Source organism: Bidens hawaiensis, unplaced genomic scaffold, assembly GCF_021521415.1.
Source record: "Bidens hawaiensis isolate Kalapana, Puna unplaced genomic scaffold, B.hawaiensis_p1.1 tig00023903_1, whole genome shotgun sequence".
NCBI classification, from domain to species: Eukaryota; Viridiplantae; Streptophyta; class Magnoliopsida; order Asterales; family Asteraceae; genus Bidens; species Bidens hawaiensis.
In genome coordinates this window covers 175,205-201,709 of record NW_027493761.1, presented here as the reverse complement: position 1 = coordinate 201,709, position 26,505 = coordinate 175,205, and the positions used below count along the sequence as shown (strand labels likewise).

The following is a 26,505-nucleotide window of genomic DNA, read 5'->3' as shown; positions in this document are numbered from 1 at the left end:
TCTTATTTTGAAAGCACTAGATACTCAAAAGTTGTAGTTATGGTGAGAACCATACATACACACATACTGCAGACAGCATGTTACAATCCTGAAGTTACTAAAAAAATTTATAATACAACACAAATCACCTTATTATTATTAGCATCTTTCAGTCAAACAAACCTTTGGCTGTTCTTCCAAACATGTTAGCAACCTGTACAACAATTAATATAATATTCATACATGCTCTCAACTCCTTTTTATTTATAATGTTCAAAAGATGAATTAAACCTGCTTGGATGAAAGGCCTATCTTCTCCAAATCATTAAGCTGCACAAGTACACCAATTTATTTATTGTTAATAACTAACTACTCACAAGTCATTTTAGCATGGTCAAAATCAGGTTACCTTTTTTTGTCAAGAATTTATTTAAAAGTTATAATACAATGATTTAGTCATAAACAAAGCCCAAATTGACTTACTGATTTCAATGGGCTCTCATCTCTAAGCTCAAGTATGTAGTCAGCCATCTTTTCTCCGATACCCTTTAACAACAAAAAGTATCGGTAGTTAGTTGAAACAGAAATGAACAAACTTACTTGTATAGTTTGTTATGGAAATTAATTACCTTCAGCTCCAGCAATTCCACCCTGGTTTGAAAATTAGAAACATTAACACATCACTTTAGCACGGCGCACATAACACATACAAACACACACGTATATGCAAAATTCAACTTACTTGCCGGCCGTGTTTAAGAAGTTGACATATCCTTGGGCAAGAGTGCTCTGCATAATGATGTAGGTTCACATTGAAAACATGAATAGAAATACTAAAACTAAGATCATAAAATATTGTACCTTTAGAGTACAACTCATTGTTTTCAATTTGTTAAGCGGAGTGTCATTATCATCTGCTGCAACCAAGGGAGAAATTGGATGAACATTCACATTGGCGTTGATGGGATATAATACTTTCCTCACGCACATTGGTGTGCTCTCTATCTCAGCTTTCCTTATCCGTTGTTCTGATGCAGTCTCGATGGTTAAGATTTGAAAATTTTAATATTCTATTAATATCAAAAAAAAATATATATATTGAAATAGTACCTGATAATGTCTGAATTGTCATCGGTTTTTTTAGCTTGTTTACAGAACGAGGAGTTGATGGATCCGGCCTTTTTGTCTTACCTTTAGATTCAAGCCATGTGCGAAGCCTTGCTTCCATGTCAACTTGAGTATTTGGAGTATTATTATTATGCTTTGAAGCCGGCTGTACAAAGTTACAGATACGCCTTGACCTTGCTGCCAAACTAACGGTACGCACAGACTGTTCATACTCTCCTGGATTCTGCCAAATCACAATTCTCAAAAATCATATATATCCATAAACCAAAGAAAATTTAGACAAAAGGTCGCGCAGTTGTTCGTACCAGGCAAGCTACCATGACAGCGTGACTTGTTCCTCCTAGAGAATCTTGCAGAATCCTGGTCAACTTGCTGTCTCTGTAAGGAATTCGAGCGGTGTTGTTGTTGAGTGCAATAACTTGTGATAGCGCAAATAGTGATTGATTAATCGTTGTGCTCTCATGAAGTCGAACACCATCATTACCACTCTTCTTATTGTCTTCATTTCCTGATGGGAATGCATATAATTAATATCATCAGTAAACAACAATAGACATATAGATTAGAATTAGAGAAAACCTGCTAAGTCAATGAGGTTTAGTTTCCCGATCACATGGCCATCTGAAACAGAAATGACAAGAATCCCATGACTTCGACTAGAGACATCATTAAGACCCGCGCGTGCCACTTTCCGCCTCTGCAAATGAAAATAAGGTTAAGCCTACCAAGTGTTAACTTAGTGTTTCTTCATAAATAAAAATAATAATTTGAATAATTCAAATGAAAATAATTTAATAGTTTGTAAGCATTAAATACACTTAAGTTACGTTGTGGGGCGATTTTTGACAGGTGACGTTACATTAGCATTGGCGATTTTCATTTTAGGGTGTAGCGGTTTGTAGCCCAACATTACCCCCATCATATCGTCACACCATTTTATTAATTTTTTTCTTTTTATAATTAATAAACAAATACTACTTCATTAAATTAAATAAATAAATAAAAATACATTAAAATTAAGAAACAAACATTATAATAAAAAACATACATAACAAAAATATTTAATAAAAGTACATATAAAAATAATAATTTATGTCTCGTCTTCGCTCTCTTTCTATTGTTTGTCATCTTCGTATTCGTCTTCAAAGGGACGATTCTCCCAAACTGGTAGAACCAAAACCGCCTTAACCTTAGTGTATTACATATCTCACTTGATGTGACCTCGTGAAGGTTTTGTGTTCGCTGTTCTTCGGTTGCTTCAGGAAATTCTTCTAAAGCGCTCCTTGTATATATTGTTGGCATATTGCTTTGTCATCGTTTTCTAAAATCATATTATGCAATATGATACACGTATACATGGCATTGCTTTATTGCCATCGACCATACACAATAGGGGTTTTCATATAATGCCAACGTTTTTTAAGAACCCCAAAACACCTCTCAATATCCTTTCACGCGGACTCTTACTTCTTATAATATTCTCTTCTTTCTTCGAGCGGGTCTTGAAACATTTTCACGATGATCGAGTACTCTGGATATATCACATCTCCCATATAGTATCAGTGTTGGTAGTTGGTAACGTTGACATAAAACGGTAAGACCGGTATGTGATGTGCTAAAAGTAGTCTAATAATTATTAACTAAAATTACGCTAATCTAGACACTAAGTAATACTCTAGACTCTATAAAACTAGACTAAACTACTACCGGCAAGTGTACCGGTCGACTCTAGTACAGTTTAGTAAGTCCGGATATCGAACCCACAAACTCTTAAAATTACGAAACTAGCAAATTAGACTCAACTACAATACACGACTATTTATTAATAATATTTGAGGGGGAATTTAATACTAATAATTAAAACTTAATAAAAACTAATGATTACTTTAATTACTTAATAATAAAACTAATAATAAAATATTAAAATCCTAAACCCAATTAATAAAATAATAATAAAACATAATCATAACCTTAAAAACAATTAATTAATTAATAAACCTTAACCTAATTAATTTTAAACTAATAAACAATTAAACACTTAGATTAATTCAGATGACAAAGATAACCACCCAGGCCAGAATCCTCAAAGTTACGGTTATTAATTACATGGAAAACTCACGTTATGGAACTGGGATCATAAAATTGACCATTGACAGAAAACCCGAACAGGACCCTTGAAATTCAAGAAGACGCCTATGGATTTCTAACAAGTTTTAAGACTCACCGGTTTTATATTAAACTTCTTTACGGTTATTTAATCGCTTATGTCTAAGTATCTTTTATGACGAAAACCTACCTTACAGCGCGGAATTCAAAAGATAGCAAAGCAAAACCAATTAATTTAATAGACTAAGCTGACAATCAAATCTAGACGGACTCCTTACGAAGAACTAAATCTAGCAATCCCGACAAGCAAAGATGTATCAATAGCCTATCACTTTACAGCTTTTTAGACTAGCATCTCACTTTTATCTGTTTAATTGATTTTATTGTTTCTATGATTTTAATGCATATTAATCATAAACTAGTCAAGAACACACAGTAAATGACCTAACAAAACCAAATCCTATGAAACAATCACCAAGGGCAATGTGAAACAATAAATTCAAGCAAACAAAACCAAGCAATCATACGCATCAATTAAATCAAACTCAACCGTTTACTTAAAACATAAAATCCATAACGAAATGAAAATCCAAATAAATCAAACCGAACTAAGGTTCATCACGACCTAGGCAGTCTATGGAATTTAGCCTAGCATCATAAAGTCTAAATCAAACAAAACAAATAATAACGAAAACATGGTGAAAGTATAAGAAACGGGGAATCGAAGATGATAAAACCCGTAAACTCGAACGTGAACGTGTAGCTCTTCACCGGCTGTCCTCTTGCCTTCAAAATCACCACAAAGCTCGAAAATATGCTCCAAGAACTCTCCAATTCGGCTGGTGGCTTTCAGGTTCTTTCAGGTTTAAGTTAAATGTGTTTAAATAACCAAAACAAGGCCCGTCATTAAGCGAAAACGAAATTAATTAAGCCCAGTGTTGCCTAGGCGTCGCGCGGAGGGCATTTGGCCTTCCCCCTCCGCGCGGCGCAGCGTGCTTTTCTAAGGGGGCCGGTCAGACCGGCCCGGTCTGACCGGTTCTCTGTTCTGGTTCTTCCTGGCGCGTTTCAGATCTCCGTTTCGGCTCGTTTTAGCTCGTTTTTCGCCCTTTTTAATCACAATCAAATCCCGAAACCTACGAAACATAAAAACGTTAGTAGTAGACAAATCTTGACTAAAAACGAACAAAAACAATTAAAATATTAAATAAAATATACACAAGAAACATAAATATTTATCAATATGTCAGTATGCTACGGCTGATGTAATACTCTAATACAGGCGACGCGTTGTGAACGTTTATGTTGTTGTTGGACCCGACAACAACATAAGAAGGCCGACCAAACCCAAAGGTCATGTGAACAAATTGCATGAAGACTAACCGTTGGTAATCCATGGTCACCACGGGTGTAATGACCTCGTCAAGTAGTTGGACAGTTAGACAACTCCCAATGCATGCAATCTATATTCCTGATCATGTTGGAGAAAGAATGTGTACTTTCATGTACATTGTATATGCGACTTAGGCCGTTTGAGTGGGAACCCTCAGATAATGCATAATTGTATTATTCCTATATTAATAAATAACTAAAATAATTTAAAGTAAAAACAAGTAAGTTATATAAAACAATTTAAATTAAAAGCAAGTAAGTTTAATAAAACTTTTTTAAATTAAAAACAAGTTATATAAAACAATTTAAATTATACCGATTTAAACATTCTCCAACATGTCCCGTGTTGTTTTCTCCGACATCTTTAAATAGTCGTCGTTGATTTCGGTTGTGTTTCCTTATGCGCCGAAGCAAATTTTTGGATGGCGGTGAATCCTAACATTCCCCTTGCATCGCATTTTTGTTGAAAATACGAATACTAGCGCTCCAAATCTCCCTCAACGCGCAAACATAAAAGTCTAGACATCCGAAAACGACGTCTAAACTTAGCGTCGTCGTATCTAGGCGGGTCGTTGAAGTAGTATTGCATCAAAGGATTGTTCGCAACCTCATAGTCTTGAACGATAAACGCTCGCCTCGTGCGTGGGCGAGAACTAGTAGAAGTTATCTTATTTACCACGGTCCTAAATGCACTCGTAACCGCATCGTCTTGTTCCTCTGGCTCTTCTATGAGCTTATCTATCGCTTTGTTATGCTCAATAAATTGTTCTATAATGTTGATATTATTTGTTGAATCCACATTTGGTGAAAATAAAGGGTTTTGGAGGTTGAGTTATTTGGGTATATATATTGATTTTGTTAACTAACTAGGGTATATACTCGCGTAACACGCGGGTGGAATAACATGTCACTAAACATAATAAATTTATATAACAAATTCAAGCACACAAAACTTCTTCAACTTTCGGATCAAAACGTTAATCATTTACAATGTCTAGATATTAAAAGTTTAAAGTTACAATAAGTTAGTGTACACCAAACGAAAAAAAACATCAACAAAAAGATCTAAACATGTTCTTTCATATTAAACCGCCATCAACTTCTTTGAATATTCTAACAAAAAAAACTCATTTTGTTTCACCACATGAAAATTTAAAAAACAATATTATCCAAATTGAATATATCATTAAAATAATAACATGTTTAATAATGAAAGTCCGTGTTACACACGGATGGAAGTTATAATAAAAGTAAAAAATATATATCATGTAATACGTAAATTGAGTTATATTATATAATGATTTTTATTTATGACTTTTATATTTGATATATTTATACACTATTAATTATAAACTATAATTTGCAAACCAAACATTGGTGTTTGATTTATTTTAAAACAAAACATTCATACCGATATCATTATACATTTTATGTTTCTAAAAATAACTTTTAGAACAAAATGTTGTCACATATTAAAATGTATTTTTATAACGTTGGAAGAATTGAAGACGAAGACTCAAACAATGATGTAAAATTTCTATATCTTTCAATGGTTAGTAACATGTATCATACGTGTGAAAATTGTATATAAATATATATATATATAAAGCGACAATGATAATAATAATAATAATAATAATAATAATAATGAATTGATAGTGTAATATTTATAAAAACAAATAATTTTACATTCCTTATAAGGTATGACATTGTTGTTTTTATTAATATAAAATAACATACAACAACAAATAATGTAAAATGCCAATTTAAAACATCTTTCTAACTTAATCCATGAAGCCAAAAAGATATATCAATAAAAACTACATCATAATATATGAAGTCATAAAGTCTTGTTTATTAAACAATCATCGAAATAGAAAGAAATGTGTTGTAATTTTTTATACTTTCAAAGAAGAAAACTAAAATCACTTCAAAATCAATTCAATGCATTGTTAATAAGAGAAATAAATGTACAAATACAATTCACAAACTTATAAACAAATAATAAATCTCTATGTACATCCTTGGAATGAGAATTCTAAACAACAAATTCAAACAACACAAAATTTCTTCAAACTTTCGGACCAAAACGCTAACCATTTACATTGTCTAGATATTAAAAGTTAAAAAGTTACAATAAGTTAATGTACACCGAACAAATAAAAAACATCAACAAAAGACATAAACATGTTCTTTCGTATTAAACCACCGTCAACTTCCTCAAACATTCCAACAAAAGAAACTCATTTTGCCTAACCACCTGAAAATATAATAACACAATAGCATCCAAAATAAATATATTATAATAAATAATACTATTATTAGAATAAATTGTTAATTAAACTTCTTCAAACATTCTACCAAAAGAAACTCATCTTGAACATTTATTTTTTATTTTTGACCAATCTCGCAACAAACTTTTAAATCACTAACATTAATATTTTGTTAAACTTGCAAAACTTAAAAACGTTTTACAATAAATGAACTTTCAAATAACTTTGGAAAAATTGTTTAAATTTATGTTGACTTTGGAAGTATTAACTTTATCATAAAATCGGTTGCTAAATAAGTGTGTGTGTGTGTGTGTGTGTTAAAAGGAAAATCAAACTCGAGCTGACCCATTAAAAAAATATGTATTTAACTCTAAAAAGTTTTGAAATATAATTTGTTATTATGGAAATGTCAAATCCGTTTTAAAATAATTTATTAAAAAATTGGTTAATTAGTCAACTTCAAAAAATTATGAAAATGTTTTTTTTATTTTTGAAACATCGATATCAGGAGGTTTATTTTAGAAAATTTTGACATTTAAACATAATAATAATGGTCAAATATAAAAAAATGGAAAGTTTGTTGAGATTGAAAATTATGGAAAGCTTTAAAAGCGTGTGTTTAATTTGTAAAATTACTTATTAATCGGGTTTAATTATGTTATGACTATTAACCATAAATTAAGCAATTATAGTGACTATTTAAAATTTGAAATTTAAATATAAATTCGAAATGATTTATTTAAATTTCGTATTTAAGCAACAACTTATTATATTTTTAGTAACTTAAAAGTAACTTATAATGATTATTCTAATTTGAATTTCTAATAGAAGATTGAAATTATTAATTTGGGGGTTTATTGTTAGACATTAATTTTAACATTTAGGCGTAATTAAAAATGATCAAATATAAACAAATGAAAAGTTGGTTGACGATATAATATAAATAGAAACGATAATAAAATTTTGAAATTAGAAACGATAATAAAATTTTGAAACGATATGCCGAGTTTTGCATATCTTATATTGTGTAAGATATAATATAAATAGAAACGATAATAAAATTTTGAAATTAGAATATAAATAGTAATCAAATAGTTTGTAAATTATCAAAATATTAATAAAATAAGGTAATATAATTTATCTTTGAAAATTTTAGTCAACTTATTATTTATATTATTGATCATTAATTCTAAAATTAAGTTATTTAAATGTAACAATATAGTCCAAAATTTTAATGTATATAAAAAAATATATTTTAGTCAAATCATTATTATTATTATGGACCATTAATTATAAATTAATGGTTAATCATATACCAAAATTGTTTAGAATTACTATATTCAAAGCATTGACATATATTGACCTTAAATATGTAAGGTCAAATTTGAGTGTGTGATAAATTTTATGGCTATCCATTATATATACTTATATATGGTGATCAAATTTATAACGATAATAAATTTTTTAAATTGGAATATAAATAGAAATCAAATAGTTTTGTAAATTATAAAAATACGGTAATATAAGTTATGTTTTAAATTTTAGTCAAAATTTAAATCTATATAAAATAATATATTGTAGTCAAATCATTATTATTATGGACCATTATTTTTAAGGAAAGTCAATATTCAATATTGATGTTAATTAAAGTGTGATTGAGATAATTAAAGTATTTAAATTACTATATTCATGTTAATTCGGTTATTTAGACAAATAAGAAAAGTCAAACTAAATCAATTGTATTAATAACCGGAAATAATAAAATCAAATATTAATATTGATATTATGGAGTATTTTAATTATAAAGGTGTTACCGGAAAAACGAAATTGTGAGAATGACTATGATATCTCGGATTTTTTCGTAGAATTTAAATTGAAATTAGGTTGTATGACTCGTGACATTTACCTGAAATTATAAAGTAGAATATTAATGTTTATGTTATGGAACATTTGATATTTAATTTATAACCGAAAAATTTAAATGTCTTACCGGAAAATAACAAATAATGATAATAACCATGGTATCTCCGTTTTTTATTAAGAAACTATAATCAAATTTTCCGTAAATCAATCGGGTAAATTACCTGAAATAATAAAGTTTTGTTACAACATTGATATTATGAAATATTAGAATTATAATTTATAACCGGATAATTTAAATGTGTCTTACCGGAAAAACGAAATAATGATACTGAATATAGATGAAGTTGATTTATATAGAACCTAGAAGAAAAACATGTATAACAAAAAACAGGAAAAATATTAAACTTCAAATAAATATAAAACACCCATTGTTATAGATATAACACATAAACGGAAAACTTACCGGAATAACCTAAATACGTACAAATATTAGCTTCATCGTCGTTTTTGATTTAGAACCTTAACAATGAAAATAAAGATAAAAATGTTATATCTACAATAACTGGAAGAAAATATGATGTTGCCGGAAAAAGATATAATTTTGCCGGAAAATCATATAACATTGTTGGTTATATATTAAAGTATAATATATAACCTTACCGGAAAACGATTAATCTCGATCTACATACCGGAATATAGAAGATGGTGGAGTTAGTAATTAAGTCGAGAGAGAGACAGAGAGAGAAATTAAAATGATTAAAATGATGGTGGAAAATTCTAAGGTTTAAATAGTGTGTGAGATGACACATGGCAGAGACTCTTAGAATAGAAATTTGGTGAGTTGGAAGCCTAGGTGGATAGCCTAGTAGAATGACATGTGGCAAATTGTATTGATTTAATAGATTAGTAAGATTTTTCTGTATTAATATGACCGTTGTCAACACACTAAAATATTATTATTTTCAAATCTAATTCCGGCGACAAATGCATCCCCCCTTCTTTAAAATCGCCCCAAAATCGGGGGTGGGGTGTCGGTGTTTACGGTGACAAAGGGGCAATTTTGGCCCTAAAATCGCCTCATTACGCTTGTTCTTACAAACCTTTTAGCTATTTAACATGTTTCGCTTATTGATAATACTTATATATCATGCACCTTACTAAAGATGTTTTTTTTATATAAGTAGGGTTCAAATTTTCCATCTCTAATTTACATGTGATACTTCTCTTTAGGGTGTTGAACTTGAATTGAGAATACTTGAAGAGGCTTTGAAAGCGCTCCACGAAAATTACATCTTTCTAAAGAGCAAGTAAGTTTTTATGTTTCTTCTAAAAAGATTATTATTGATTCTTTTAGGAATCATTTGTATACAATTAAATGACACATTTTGATAATACTATGCATACGCCATTAACTTATTTGTTGCATACACATAGGGAAGCAGAGATAAGGGTAGTGAGTGAAAAGACGAATGCAAAGGTGGCTCGGTTTAGCATCATCTCTATTGGTCTCTGCATCGGAGCCTCGGTTTTGCAGGTGTGGTATTTGAAGAGATTTTTCAACAAGATGAAACTTATCTGAAAATTATACGGTATTAAGTTTTAGATTCTATTAATCAATAAACAGTTAGGTTGTTTTCCTATTTTCATATCTAACGAGTATAAGTAAAGTTAATGGTATAAAAGAAATGATGCATGCAACAAAATTGTTCTAAAATGATTTCAAATAAAGGTCGCTTGTATATTTGACCGGTTTATTTATGGATGAATTTATGTAGATTATATATGTATTTATTCCTAAAGATTAATGTGACAAGTTACATAAGTGAAATATAAATAGGAAAGCTTTGGATATGAACCATTATCAACGTTCTCCTCTTTGTTCGGGTGTCAAACCTCCCTTACCACAGCTTGGGCAACTCCTTAACCCGAAACCTTGGCAATCGTAACATCTATATAATAGAAGAAGAATAATAAGTCGTGTTAAATAAATAAATTCACAGGAAACAAGAGTTTATATATCATGCATATTAAAAAATAAAAACAAGAGAAATGATCTCACTTCCAACGCTCGAATATATTCCCGTTCTTCTTGTTTTTTCCTGTTCCCTGCATCGATCAATCGCTAGCTTTTACTAATTAATTCTTATTTCTTAAATAAATTAGCTAGTTACTTACAAAATGTTTTAAGCTAAGCAAGGCTTAATAGATTTTAATAATCCCAACTAAAGGTTATTGACCATTAATAATCTTAATTGAGCTTATTGTTACTGGTGGTCCAAATTTTTATTTTTATGTTTAAATTGGCTCTCAGTGGTCCCTGTAAAAAAAAACTTAACGGTGTTAATTTTTTTTTCTGAATTTGAAACTGATTTTTTAGCGCTTTTGATCAGAATGATGATACGCGTCGATTATGTAAAACTTAGCTCTAAACGATGTTACAAACAATTTTAGTTTTTGTTAATTGAAAGATCAGGCACCCGATTTGAAGCACTAATCAAAGTCGTTTTGAGCATCGTTTCGAGCTAAATATTACATCAATTGACGTGTATCATATTTCTTATCAAAAGCCCTAAAGAATCAGTTTAAAATTCAGAAAATAAAGTTTCGTTTTTCTAACGGGGACCACTAAGAACCAATTTAAAAAGAAAACGGGACCACTAATAACGATAAACTTTGTTAGAATAACTATTGACCAATAAACTTTATTTGAGATTATAAAAATTCAATAAACCGTTAAATAATTATACAATGGATAAACTGATTATATGAGTATTTTGGTTTATCACATTTAGCAAGAAAATAACGAGACCTTGCATCCAACGCAGTCGACGGCACCTGACCCTCCACAAGTTTCACACTTCTTGAAAATCTGTAAATATAATTATATTTTATTATACCAATAAACCTTATTAAAATACATTAAACTTTATACTAAATATATCCCACGCTCTCAAATAAGAACCACTAATTATGTAATGCATCATTTTATTTATCAAACATATATATCACGGGAAACGATATTTTAAGAGCTTGATGAGTTGTAAGAATTTTAAAAACATAAATGTGAACCACACATTTAATTAAATAAGTATTGAATATATAACTGAGATTAAATTTAATTAAAAAACAAATTATGAGAGAGAATAAAGATTTCTAATTATTACATAAGTTAAAATGTTAGTTACACATGTGTAAAAAGTCGATTCGATTTCTAAAAGAATAATGTAATTTTTTTAACGTTACACTAACATGTTACATATGTGTAAAAAAAATTGTTACATTGAGTTCTTAAAACTCAAAATAGTTCTCAAAAGAAATCAATCCTATATATCGTTATGGGAAAAGTTAACGTATAAATAAAATTAACATACTAATTGTGAAAATCAAGTAGAGTAATTATATAATTACATCATAGAGTAATTATGTAAATACTATATGATGTAATGACATAATTACTTTATTATTTAATTACATAATTACTCTACTTGTATATAATTACCCTACTTGATTCTCAAAATTAACATGCTAATTTCATTTGTATGATCCAAAACCTATATCATAACTATAATCTTTTTTAATAATTTCACAAATCATGTATTCACCAATAAAAATAGTAACAAACATTTTGCATTTCCTAACAGTATTGGTGTACACGCTGCATTTCTCTATTTCTTATAACCATATCCATGTATAGAACCGGACTAGGGTATTAAAAGACAGGGTATCGAGAGAAACCGGGTAATGTTAGGATATGTGTATTGAGAAAAAAACCCAACACTATATACCCATGCAAGGTATGATCGGGTTTAGTTGTATAATCAACCAAGTATTGGAAGCGGGTATGACTGGATACCTTTTTTATTTGAAATGACTAAAAGTTTGGGTTTGAGCCAATTACTTCCTATTTTATACCTTAACCATCTTACCAATAGATATTGTTGTACGAACTTGTATGACTAGGTACTAATGCCCGGTTTTAAATTTATAATTATTTTACACAAAAATAATTTTGTTAAAATTTAAATTTGCTATGTAATTTGTAAAAGTAATTATCCACCACTTGTGGCCTAGTGGGAGGAGGCTTTGTTTCTCCAGTGGAGACCGAGTTCGATCCTCACTTGTGTCACTTTTGGTTGATTAAGGCAATGAAGGAGTTGAGTTATTCCACCTTAGTTTACGTCCCACCGTATGTTACATTAGAGATTTATGCTCTTGTGGCGGCACAACGATTGTCAAGTAGCAACCAGTGATATGTTTTCCAGAGGGAACACTCAAGCCAAACTCTGAAGCTAGTGTGAGCACGGTTGAAATAATATAATCTGACCAGAGTAGGGTAACTGAGCTCCCCAATTTGAGGAAAACGGTGTCCTAAACACAATAAAGTCGCCGTTCTAAAACAAATTTGTAAAAGTAAAATTAAATTACAATAACCATAGTAAAAAATAATTACTTTATAACATGCATAAAAAAACTTAAATATAAAAGTTGTAAAGTGAACATAAAAATATTATTTAAAACTATGTGCCTTACTGGGTATTAAAAAAATGGACACCGGGTAAGGGTATAAGGTATAATTGGTTCCGAATATTAAATTGGTATAAATCGTATGCGATTCCGGGTGTTAAATCAATATGCATACCTTATCTATACAATATGTGTAGAGATTGTTCCGGTTTTAGATATAGAATGTCCGGGCACATAAAAAAAATGGTTTTGGGCATTTTTACCGGGTCGCTTTTTCTTCACCTCTAGAATATTTTCTTCCAATTTTACATGTCGCTAAAATATGGCGCACAATGATTGTTGGGATACTTGGTGATAGCTATGTTTTTTTATTATTACGTTTTTTACACAATTACACAGTTAGTCCTTGATGTTTTCCTCAAATAACAAAATTAAATATTAAGATTTAAAAGTTACAAGTATGGGTACCAAAGTTTTAATTTTGTAACAATATTCGGTACTAACTTTAACTTACGTTTAAAGTTAACAGAATTTGTGTCAACTCACCGTCATAACCCTCAGGCCTACCAATGCCCAGGCTTCAACGCTCGGGTTTTCACCAACGTTTGAATTTTACCGGCCGAATAAACATTGTTTTAAACATTTTAGTTTTTTTGTATGTTTATCTTTTTATTTGTTAATTCAACATATTTATATTTTGGGTTTTATTAAGGTACCTTTACGAACGTAACCAATACCCACTGAATACGAGTCAACTCACCTTCGCATCACAACACCCAATTTTACCGACCGGATATTGCGTATATGGTAATTTAAAAAAAATGCTCCATATGAGCACCGCTATTTTTTGTTTGTTTGTTTTTTTTTTCTTTTTTTATTTTAAGTATGTTAATCTATGAATTTATTTTTTAGGTGTAGTAACGGTACCATAACGAACCTAGTAAATACAGACTGAATAGACGTTTACCCGCAGCTGCAATGCCTGAGTTTTACCGACCAAATTAGCCGCACAACGCACGGGTAAATCACTAGTTTCCATACTAATAAGAACGTGAAATTCCCAAATATTTTAAAACACAAATATGCTTAACATTTTACTAGGAATGTGTCATGCCAATAAGGCTTAGGCTTAGTGTAGTGGGGCGGCGATTTGGGCGAAAAGGGGCGATTTTTGTGGTGCACACCGCCCCCTGGGCGAATTTGGGGCGAAAAGGGGCGGGGACGAGGTGAATTTGTCGCCTGGCATCACATTGATTTTATTATTATTATTATTATATTAATATGTGTTATATATATATATATATATATATATATAACACATATTAATATATATTATTGTAGCCCCTACACCATTACACCCCAAAAACAAAAACTCACCATTTGCTGACTGCGCGCCACATGGCGCAAAACGCCCCAATTTGTAGCCCCTCCACTACACATAGCCTTAGTGTAGTGGGGCGACGATTTGGGCGAAAATGGGCGATTTTTGTGGTGCACACCGCCCCCCCTAGGCGAATTTGGGGCGAAAAGGGGCGGGGGCGAGGTGAATTTGTCGCCTCGCATCACATTGATTTTATTATTATTATATTAATATGTGATATATATATATATTATTATTATTGTAGCCCCTACACCATTACACCCCAAAAACAAAAACTCACCCTTTGCTGACTGGGCGCCACATGACACAAAACGCTCCAATTTGTAGCCCCTCCACTACACATAGCCTAATGCCCTAAGCTTTTTTCACTTTCTATTAAAATTTAACGTAAGTTAAATAAGTACATAACATTGTTACAAAATTAAAATATTAGCACATATATATGTGACTTTTAAGCCTTAGAACTAATTTTCTTACTTTAGGTAAATGTTAAAGACCAACAACGTAATTGTGTCTTTTTATTTTAAAATAAAAAATACAGGCATTGTATTCATTTTAAAATATATAATTTTTTTAAACTTTTTTTTACCGTTTAAATGTTAGGCTTCACAAGAATTGATCCTTGACCTTTTACTCTATACTCTAAGTCACTAACCATCTTACTAGTACCACCACATCAAAATGGAAATGACTGAAAACATAAATATTAGATTTTAATAATTTAAACATTGTTATATTAACTGATATTAAGTCAAACTTATAAAAATATACCATAACAGTAAAAACTTAAAATTGTTATGATACATGTTTAAAGTTTGAATTACCAAAATCCAATATTTCCTTAAAATATGTAATATCGTGTTGTTCATTATTTTAAAAGCCACAAAAAGTGAACCCGTGCCATGACTTTTTATCAACCTATGATTTATTATTTCTAATTTTATTTTATTTTTCAGGTGAGAAGGGGTCAGAGCAACACCAACACACAAGTAGTTAATCTTATCTTAAATATATATCAACGAAACCTTTAAAGGTTCTTTAGTTGCTTGCTACTTTCTCTCAATGCATCAGATTGTTTTATTTGTACATGAAGGTTTCTCATGCATTTGACTCGAATTTACGGGTATGAGTCTAACCAAACCTGGATAGCCCTGGTTATAACATCTCATTAAATTAAAAATTAATCTCATCAAATATTTGATATGAAAATCTTATAAAATAGAGATATAATAAAAATTAATAACTGATTTTTTTAAAAGAAAATATTATTTATAATTAAGAAACAATTTTATAGTAAAAAAAAATAAGCGGGTCATAGGTCTCTCTAAACCCAAATAACTTGTAAACTGGGTTTTCAATCTCATTTATTTGTAAAACCCTTTTATCATCAAATCTTAAGTATATTATTAATTTTCTTACAATAAATAATATTAAAATCCAAACAAATATATAAATATTAGAAAAGAATAACGTAGACTTAAAGCTTTAGTCGAATCTCGAAAAAGGCTTTACAACAATCACATATAACGACGATGATAATAATAATAATAATAATATATTATTATTATTATTATTATTATTATTATTATTATTATGTTTACTATCTTTGCAACGGCAACTTTTTAACTATTTACAAAAGTAGAAATTTACATTAACGTTGGTTGGTCAAAATAGATTGAAAACTTACCGAGTTAAGTGAAAAAGCAGAGGATTTTGAAGCCTGAGTTGTGACAACGCTTCTTCCTCTTTGATTGAGAATAATGGGATTGGAGAGAATATGAGAAGCCATGATATAATCTCATAAATGCATTATGTGCAATCACTAGCTTTTAAAGCTTAAGTGGATGATAATGAACTCTATGCTTGAGAGCATATCAACCATCCAATACTATCATATTTTATTCTTTAAAAATTACATACAAAATGTGGTCAATGAAAGTCAACACAAATCCATCATGTACAAACACATTAATCCAAATATTAAACCTTGGTAAGCCTGTGTTCACCAATCATCCACCTGGTCAAGTGGGTTGGGTCAATGGCCAAAGCATTGAAGGCCTTGGGGCAGATCCCAAGATCCGACCCGATTACCTCGTATTCCATCACTGCTGCTTCCATCTCGGTTTCCACATCATCTATAACTGTCACCGAACGAAGAACCTCCTCATAATGCTTCTCTTTCTCGCTGTCGTTTTGGAACGGTTCCATCGCAGGGCTCTACTTGTCGCAAAAAAAAAAAAAAACAAAAAAAAAATCCGATAATAATTTAACGTCTTATGTGCATAAGGTAAAACACAACATGTTTTACCTGACAGAACTGAGCATAGTGTCTATAAACCTCGCTTGTTTCATCTTGCTCAGCAAGCAGTGTACCATCCACTCGCTTCATCTATTGAAGTCATTGCAAGATATCTACAACAATTGCATACAGCAGAGCATACACGTTACATAAATTGTTTGATTAAAGAATATATCTAAAATACAAATAGGTCCATTATAAGAGGTAAGATAAATCAGAAATGCTGTATGCAAAAGATTGAAAGAGAAATAGCTGAAATACATCCTCTTGATTAGTGTCATTAGCCGAAGAAATCCAATTGGGGTCACATAAGTCATGTCGGATGCCACTTTCACCGTAGAACTACTTTCTTCAAATTTCTTATGCCCAAAAAGCCAGTTTGGGCTTCTCAGTTGTATTTCACTTACGTTACCACTCTAAACATATATATAATAAATATATCCAACTTAGTATACTTACACTTACACTTACACTGGGATAGGTGATGACCTAGTTCACTACAAAGCCTTACATTCTTAATAGAACCACACGTTTTTTCTATCAGTTTGGAAAATGATGTCAATTTAATCTTTGAAAAGTCCTCTTTACATGCTGCAACAGACGCCCCCCTGTTCAACATCACTTGGTGAACTGATACCCGAAACGTAAAACTCACAGTTAGTTTGCTTGTACCATGTGTGCAGTTAATCTAATATAACAAACATTTCAATCCTAATATCAATAGTCAGTGATACTGAAACTTACTAGCCCTCTGGAACTAGGTCATCACCTATCCCAGATACATGAAGATAATAATCAGAGTCAAGTTCCCAAAGTGCCGGTTTTCCATCTTGTGGCTGTAAGTACCCCAAAAATCTGCTCAAAAAAAAAAAACAAACAGATTTGAGTATAAATCGGATTATGGAATAAGCAACAAGCGTTGTTTTAGAATGCGCGATGCGCCGTGACTCCCTGATGCGAAGACGCTGCACTCTAAATCGCATAATGAGTGATGCGCACATTTATGAATTAAAGTGAGTTTATGCATAGATTACTTTTACCTTATGCACAGACTACTAGTAGTACACGTAGAGATAAAAGACTTATGTTGGTCATACACTTATTACATAAATATATTTTGTGGTATATAGCTTTTTTTAAATTTATTTTTAGTGTTTAAAAGTTAACAAATGTTATCCATAAATAACCGTAAGTGTTTTTTTAATAGCTAACGCCCCGCATACGTAATGGGTGCGCATGATACATCAGCTTTTTGAATCAAAACGCATTGGAGTACATCACGAATTTTAAATCCAAGGCAAAGAAAAATGAGGCGACATAGAAGATTACAAATTAATAGCATCTTGTTTTTCACCATCTGTATAAGCATTACTGTAGTAGCGTTTGATCGATTTCAAAAACTCTCTAGATTGTGTTGTAGCTTTCCACTTTCCTTGCCTCTCTGTAAATACCTGTACCAATTTATAATCTTGAATTAAGCACTGTTATCATACGGTCTTATATAATGCTATAATAATTAATTAAATATACAGTGTTGTGTGCAGCAGAACCACCATACTGGTGTGCAAGAGCATTACCCATGCTTAAATACATATCCATAAGAGCAGCAGCAATACTACTATCCTGATCCAGTTTTGGGTCATCTGTTAATCCCATTGCATGGAGTTGGCAGCCTAAGGCAGCTAAACCGTATGCATATTGTGCAACGTTTGTGCGGTCTAGACAATCAATGCAGTTTGTTCTTAATACTCCACTTTGGAACTGTGGACCATTGTTGGTGTTATTGTATTTCTTAACAGTGTTCTTTTCACTATCTCTCTCTTGTTTCGTCATCGTGTCGTTATTAGTCAGATCCCCTGAACTACTTCTCAGATCTTTAAGAGAAGAATCCCTGCGACAATTAAAGCCACAAACACACACTTTACGGGAATCTTACATCGTCAACATGCAAACAAGTTATTCACGATATGATTTTTTGTTAGTCAGCTATCCTTAATAACTGCAAGTTAATCGAGGATTGATTTATTGATAGAAATCAGTTATGATACTCAGAATTAGGAAGGCAATACAAGTACATATAGGAAGTTTTTAATGAGTAATAAAAGATTACTACTAAACTATTTTACCTATAAAGCACTGGAGTTCTCAAAATATGGTAATAACTATAGCAATAAGTGATTCAGTTAAAAAATCAAGACCGAAATGTACTGGTTTAAAAAGGAATTGAGCAGCATACCTGGCAGTACTTGTCCTACTGAGTGGGATAGATTTCTTTTTAACAACAGCTGGCTTTCCACTATAATAGAAGCCTGTCAAATCCAATGCTTCACTAGCAACACCAGCTAAAACACCCAAGATGTTTGCCGACTTGCTTCAACAGATCACAAACAAAACACAAAGTCAATGCAAGCTCATCATTTGTTTTTGACAACATAAAACTACCTCTTTGCAAACTTGTGAAAATCCCAGTGGATAAACCTAAGCTGACTTTCTTCTGGAAGTATCTGGTTTAGATATCCGACCGCATTCGCAAACTCACGCCGTAACATCATTTCTCTTGGCCTTTTCTCCACGGTCTGCATTAATAACGATTACATTACATTAATTGCCAATACAGCGAACTGCTCGTGAACCGTTCGGCGGGAAGTTCGTTTATGCTGGTCTATTTAAAAAACGAACAAACATGAACAAAAAGTTTGTGTTCGTTTAATTAAACGAACGAACATTAACACATGTTTCGTTCGTTCATTTTTGTCTGTGAATGTTCGTATATGTTCATTTATTCATGCTCGTTTATCTTTGTTCATATATGTTCTTTTATGTTTCTTTGTGTTCATTTATGTTCGTTTAAGTATGTTCAATTATGTTTGTTAATCTTTGTTCAATTATGTTCATTTATGTTTGTTTATGTTCTTGAACTGTTCGTTTAGGTTTTAAATAAACGAACACGAACACCAAATATTTGTTCGATTAAGTATTTGTGTTCGTTTAAAGTTAAATGAACGAACACGAACATACCCTTGTTCGTGCTCGTTCAGTTAGTTTACAGGCCTAAAAACAAACCTTGATGAGATTAAGCACAATAAGAGGATTGCCATATCTCTTTTCCAGATCTTCAAAATGAAGCTTGGTTGCCTCATATGTAGGATCATATCTTTGCACGACAACCAGGATCAAACAATCAAGAAGAACAAATAACAATAATAATATGTGAACAAAGGTGATTGTTGTTACATATGATATCAGGCTTTGGACTTAAGCGTGAAGCTTCTTGTGACCAAAAGAGCGGAATTGAGCCCCTCATTTGTACAACGGAACTCATTTTCCCTTTGAACGATCCAGCCTCTTCATCAAGAACAATTTGCTCCGTCTCAACGTCATTTGCAACCCTGCCCCTATCATTTACTCCCCTTTTCAAGTAACTGTGAAACAAATACACAGCTAATAAGAATACGTGACTTCATCTTATAAAATATGCTATCAATTTTGGTTACCGGACATCCAGCAAAATATCGGTCGAAATATTAGTTGCGATATTTCCACATTAACAGCATAGTATATAGTTTGATCCAAAACAGGAAGTTAAGTGAAAGCAAAATGTGAAGACTAAAAGACGATGAAGAACATACCGTGTCCCCGCAAAGTGACGGGATCTCTTAGACAAGAGTGCAATACTAAAGTCTCTTCCAAAAACCGATAGCCGTACCTGTTTAAAATTTCCATGGACGAGAGCAATTGTCCAGATGGTGTTATGGCATCTAGATCGAATCGGTTGCGTTAGAAAAGCATTCCAGACAAATATGTCATCATAGGGCATTCCTTGGGTACCGTTGGATAAAACATTTATCTGCAGACTTCGCATAATCGGATAGGTGTAACTGTAGTAGAAATCTTTAGTCAAGTCGAGAGTGGACAATAGCCTCCGATACCTTTGCTCTGTTTTGGAATGGGCAATATCCGATTGGACAGAGACATGGGGAATGGTGATGATCTGGGTCTCCTGAATGGAGAAAACGGGGTGGCCGCAGATGGTAACGAGTATGAGATAATAAGACTCCAGGAAGCGAATGGCGCCGACGAGGCCGTAGACCTTGGTGAGGAAGGCGCACCCACCGGTGGCTCTTCACTTCCTCAGGCGGGTACACCACCGGATCTTCGCTCATGCTCAGATCGTAGGGCTCCATCCGGTCTCGGAAGAACTGCTTCTTACGGTCGCTGCCGATCAGGTAGTACCGGGCACGAGTCTCGTATAATTTGAATTTCTCGAGGGAATACGATGAATATGTTTCTTCCCTGCTCTTCGACATCGCCGCTTGCTCGCTGTTCCTTTCCGACCTCACCTCTTCTCCTTCATACATACATTTATTTTCACCCTTCTTTTATCAAATCCCTGTCTATATGTTGGGTTTCAGGTTTCTTAGTTAACATAGCAGATTATCGAATAACTCCTTATAAATATTCATCGTATACGAATCTCGTTAATTATTATTATATGTTTCACAAACATCAATAACTAACGCCTGATTCTCCATTAATCATCACCATTTCACACATTTTGTGCTACATTGTTAAACTATTAAACAAGCTCAAATTAGTCGTTGCGCTCAGTGTAACCCATAGATCTTACCTCGGTAGCGGTATCATCACTGAATGTCGTTACTTGGATCCACTGTTCCAACACCATGAAGTAGACATACATACAACATATATATATTCTCTAGTCTCTACATATGTGTGCATGTGGAAACCCGAAGGCTAGACGCAGCCGATGCACACCCTGGCAAAGCTTCACCGTCTCCAAACGCGCCCACAAAATCGGATGGCTCTAATTTACAGTTACAAACAGGGCCTACTTTCACATTGAATACATGACACCTTGTACGTAAACATATACAAAAGATGTAAACATAAATGATACAAAAGCAAACAAAACTAAGCATGTTCTATTTCATCATGCGTTTCTTTGTGATTGGATTAACATTAGGTTTTATTAACAAAATGCAATCAGTTCCATTGCATTGGATTATATATTGCCAGTTTTGTAACTCTGTTCGGAATAGAGACCCATATTAACAGTGTTATAAAATCTATTTTAGTGTACATATGTTTTAACAATAGAACATCAAAAGACACGATAACATCTAGTTTGTTTAAGCAAGCATCAAAGCAAAATCTGTCTGGTTTATACAAAGCAACTTCAACACACAACTGCAATGAGTTAACCCTGTTCTTTGTAAGGAGTCCAGATCAATTTGCTAACATCGACCTCAAGGCCACCACGACCCGCAGCTTTTAGATGACGATCCAACACCTTGGGATCTGCACAAATCACATGCTGCCCTTTTCTGTATTGTATCAGTTCCAGTGCCTGTAAAGTTGCCAATATATCTTCTGCCCTGATGGCCGTCATGTCACTAAGCTCCTGCACGTTGGCAACATCAAAGCAGTCAATCTCTGAAGCCTAAGGAGTGAAAATAAATAATAAATGAAAAGTTGTAAAACGGCTTGACCTTTATAGATATGTTGCCTTTGTGTTTTTTCAAAATGTCTAAAAGAACACGCGTCCAATATCCTCTGTAGCTAAGCAGTCCCAGGTCAGAAAGAGGTCTTTCAGGTGTCCCAACTTTACCTTCTTTCTTTGAAAGTTCATAAGCTGCATCATTTACATGTCAAAAGTCATATATAAAACCAAAATATATTCAAATATATGTCAATTTAAACATAAAACCAAAATATATGCAGATATATGACAAAATTAAACATAAAACCAAAATATATTCAGATATATCTCAAAAATTAAACATAAAACCAAAATATACTCAGATATATGTCAAATATAAAACACAAAAAAAAAATTCAGAAAACTTCACTTTGTTGTAAAGGAGTTTTAAAAAAACCAGCTGGGTTGGTTGAGTCAGCCGGCCCCACCAAAAACAGTTTAATATAACAAAATTGTTAGTTTGCATGAAATGAAAACGAAAAACGTACCAAACCATTAACCAAGATTTCTCAAACTGGCGGATTTGCTACAATTTGGGTGGTTTGGTCAGTTTCAATAGTTGGCAAATTTCAAATTGTGTGTCAAGGACCAATCAAACCATACCAAAGAATTAGACTTTAAAAAGATATTTATGAAACTGGCCATACATACAAATATCATATAACAAACTACAAAACATGACAAGGCAAACGAGCCTGGGCTTCACATGTTGAGCTCAAGCCGGCTCGCGAGCCTAAACGAGCTTTTTATTTATATAACTTTTTATTTTTGTAATATATTTATATAATAACTATTATATTATATAAAAATATGGCAAAATAATTAAATAATACATATAATATTATAGTTATATATAAAAATTATAACGATAAATATATATGTAAATAATTATAAAAGTATAAAAGAGCAGGGGCGGACCTAGCATATAGCTAGGAGTAGCCTCCGCTACCCCTCAACTTTTCGCCGGTAGTACAAATTTTTATATGATTTGGTCGGTTTTCGTATTTCGTTACCCCTGAAAAAATATACGTTACCCCTGTTTATTTAAAGCCCGACCAAATTAAAAGCCGAAACCAATCAAAGCCCAACCAAATTTAAGCACAAACTAAATAAAACCATTTGTTTGTTTTACCCTTATGCTTAAACGTTTGGTCTAGGCCGGACATCCTCATTCAACAAAACAAAGTTTCATTCAGTCGTGGCTTACACCCCACATTGCCCCGACCCCCTTCAGTCATTCACTCATCGTCCACAGTTTGAATTCTATTTGTTCAATTTAGGTATTCTTCTACTTCTAGTTAAAATTGTAATTGCTTATTTGTTTATATAAATTGTTAATTTGGAATTGTTTATGGGTTAAATGATTTTTTTTAACAGTTAACTTTTTTTAGTTTTTGTTGTCTATAGATATTGAACCCAAACCTATCCCTCCAAACCTAGGTGTTTTAAAGGCTCTGCCTTTGGCAATGGAGCATAACCCCATTGGTAGCAATTAAATGATTGATTATGGTTTGTTGGATATTCAGATAATTAGGAACTTGAATGATGAAACAACAAAGTCTTATTAACAATATTTTTAAATGAAAATTACAAGAAAATGTTAATATCGGTCCAAAGGCAAGTTAAAAAAACTATTGTATGAAATATCTATTAAAAAAATCCGGTTACATTGTAAGAAATACGTTAAAAAAAGTTTTTTAACGTTACCCCTAAAATTATGGTCTGGATCCGCTACTGTAAAAGAGTAATTAAAATAAATGAATTGGGGCCGAGTTTATGAGCTTGACAAATACTCACAAGCCAAGCTCGAGCTTGAGATTTCGAAAAATACAGTTTTAAACGAGCCAGGCTCGATCCTAAATGAGCTCAGACTCGACTCGACTCGACTCGACTCGACTCGGCAAGCTAAAATGACAGAAAGATACTTATCAAGTGTTCACAGATATTTATCAAGTAAGTTTCCAATATTTTGTTAAAAAGCATTACAGTAACAAATATAGAAAGAGAAGAGAAGAACTGACAAAATGCAATTAGGAATTTTCCATAGCCTTTCCGCTGATAGGGAGGAAGGGTTAGGATGCAAGCGAGATTGTACGACTCCTCTGAATGCTTCTCCTGCAAATTATCAAGATTCAGTGTTATCCAACGAGGAACAGGAATGTCTGAAAGGATAACGGATTAATTACCTTGGAGAAATAGCCAACCATGTGGCAGCCGCGATCATCACACTCACAGAGCACATAAAATAAAAACAAGTCAACGTCATAGTAGAGGGTCTTGTGATCAAGAAACAGTTTTGCCAGATAACAAAGATTTTGCCCATACACCTTGTTCTTTTTCCCGTCAACCTATGCGTCCAAACACACAATATGCAATTTGTTACTGTTACACATGATTTTTTTAATCGTTACTTTTTGTTTTTGAGGTCTAGTTGTACTTTCTGACCTGACCCATTTGCCAGTCCTAGTCATGTTGTATACATACTGAGTAGTGTTAAAAACATACCTCAAACATTGACAAGGTACCGCTACGATATATCTCATCACCAGGAGGATGCTTGAGGTCACATTTTTTCTTCAACGAGCATTCAAACAATGACATGATAAGCATTCAAAAATGAGAATTTATAATGTAAGTTGAGAAATGAAAAGAAAGAGAAGTACCATATGTCTCTGGAGCTGTTGCTTGCGTTTCATAAAAGTGAGACAAAACTCACAAAAGTAGAGATTGAGGCAGTCGTTGTATTCTGGTGGAAAGGGAGAGAAGTACCACGTCTCTATCTCATACCTTCCAAGTTCTATTGTTGCAATGTTTTTAACTTTCGTGAACTCTTCATGTTCACGTAAGCTCGCAGCATCAAGCTCTTCATGCCCCTCAACATGAGTCTCGTCAATCTTGCGTTTCTGATGACGAGTCATTTTCAAGCCTGTTACCTAAAAGTAAACACATCAAGAAGTAAATCAGATAGTAAAGAATAGCATTATTAAGAATAACAATTATAATTATATTACCTTGTCTTCGACCTTTTCATCTACATCATTTTCTACTGAATCAAGGTCAAGTTGTTCAAGTCTAACCCATTCATCAAGCCTCCTATTGACTGGGCAACAAAACAAATGATGAATGTATTTTAATAATAATAAAGAGCTGCCCTAAATCGTAAAATAATAATATTACATACATTCGGTGTAGTGAACATAGTACTCGTAGTCGTCGTCATGGTCGTCGGATGACTGAATTAGCCTGCGGCGTTCGATGACCTTGACGGGATGATGTTTGCCGTCCCTCCAACGGCACAGAACACGGGTACCTACTTCTAACGGCACCCCCTGCTGCTGCTGCTGCATCATAACCATCCTCCCAACAATTTCAATTTCAATTCCTTACAGGATCAATCTATCAATCGATTCTAGGGTTCGTTTTTCACTTCTCATTTATTTATTTCCTTTTTCTTTTTTTATTACATGAATGCTCCCTGTATTTACATCAATTATCCCTAATTATGCTACATTTTTTACTATCTCAACAGAAATAGCCCTTCAAGAATCAAAATGACCGTACGCATTGGAATGGCGAGCGGAGCTGTTCACTGATAAAAGAATCGAAGGTTATATGTGCGAGAAAGAGGTAACGGATCCCGGGTTTGAGGCGTTCGGGTTAGTTGAAAGGTTTAAGGACTTAGGTTGGGAAGCAGCTCTTAAGTGTTAAGATGAAGAGAGTGACACTTTGTATGATAGAGAAATTGAAGAGTTGGTGTCCACGTTGAGATGCCCCACCTACAAGAAGGGGCCCGGCATGAAATTAATTGGAACGGTGGGTGGACAGGAAGTTGTGTTGTCCTTTGACACATTCAATCAGATCGCTTTATTTGACAGTAGACCAAGCAACTCATATATTTACCCTTCTATCAAAGATTTGTTTGAATGTCCTGACAAGCATCCTCAATGGCACAACATGCTAGTAAAGGTTATTAAAGGAGGAAGAGGTTAAAGTGATCAGATTAAGAGAAAGGATTTGAAGATTGAGGCGAAGTTGTTGATGTCTATTTGCTTATACAATGTGGTGCCCCGTCGGGGGGACATTTCGGTAGTGAGGAACAATGATATTCCAGTGTTGTATGCGT

At 32.8% G+C, this 26,505-nt stretch overlaps 2 protein-coding genes and 1 pseudogene across 3 annotated transcripts; all 3 read right to left on the bottom strand.

Annotated features, from left to right (window-relative positions):
* LOC143568307 (kinesin-like protein KIN-10B) lies at positions 1-16,372 on the bottom strand. The gene is made up of 10 exons (XM_077054494.1): positions 16,271-16,372; positions 1,687-1,804; positions 1,413-1,615; positions 1,090-1,330; positions 841-1,007; positions 722-768; positions 609-630; positions 463-525; positions 271-309; positions 1-193 (listed from the first exon to the last, which is right to left on the bottom strand). Exons 1-10 carry the CDS (start codon positions 16,370-16,372, stop codon positions 149-151), a joined length of 1,047 nt encoding a protein of 348 aa, XP_076910609.1. The 3' UTR covers positions 1-148.
* On the bottom strand, positions 10,475-21,208 carry LOC143568305 (phosphatidylinositol-3-phosphatase SAC1-like; annotated as a pseudogene). Its single transcript, XR_013141557.1, has 15 exons — positions 20,512-21,208; positions 20,117-20,304; positions 19,946-20,043; positions 19,325-19,458; positions 19,119-19,253; positions 18,413-18,773; positions 18,212-18,333; positions 17,627-17,737; positions 17,344-17,532; positions 17,135-17,296; positions 16,892-16,997; positions 16,271-16,800; positions 11,548-11,607; positions 10,798-10,844; positions 10,475-10,687 (listed from the first exon to the last, which is right to left on the bottom strand). The product of XR_013141557.1 is annotated as a phosphatidylinositol-3-phosphatase SAC1-like (transcript).
* A 720-nt stretch (positions 21,209-21,928) lies between these two features.
* Positions 21,929-25,764, bottom strand: LOC143568304 (histone acetyltransferase of the MYST family 1-like). Its single transcript, XM_077054491.1, has 8 exons — positions 25,564-25,764; positions 25,394-25,482; positions 25,046-25,315; positions 24,888-24,956; positions 24,569-24,730; positions 24,404-24,497; positions 22,393-22,535; positions 21,929-22,304 (listed from the first exon to the last, which is right to left on the bottom strand). The coding sequence occupies exons 1-8, from the start codon at positions 25,736-25,738 to the stop codon at positions 22,101-22,103; spliced, it is 1,206 nt and encodes a 401-aa protein (XP_076910606.1). The 5' UTR covers positions 25,739-25,764; the 3' UTR covers positions 21,929-22,100.
* Positions 25,765-26,505: the final 741 nt, after the last annotated feature.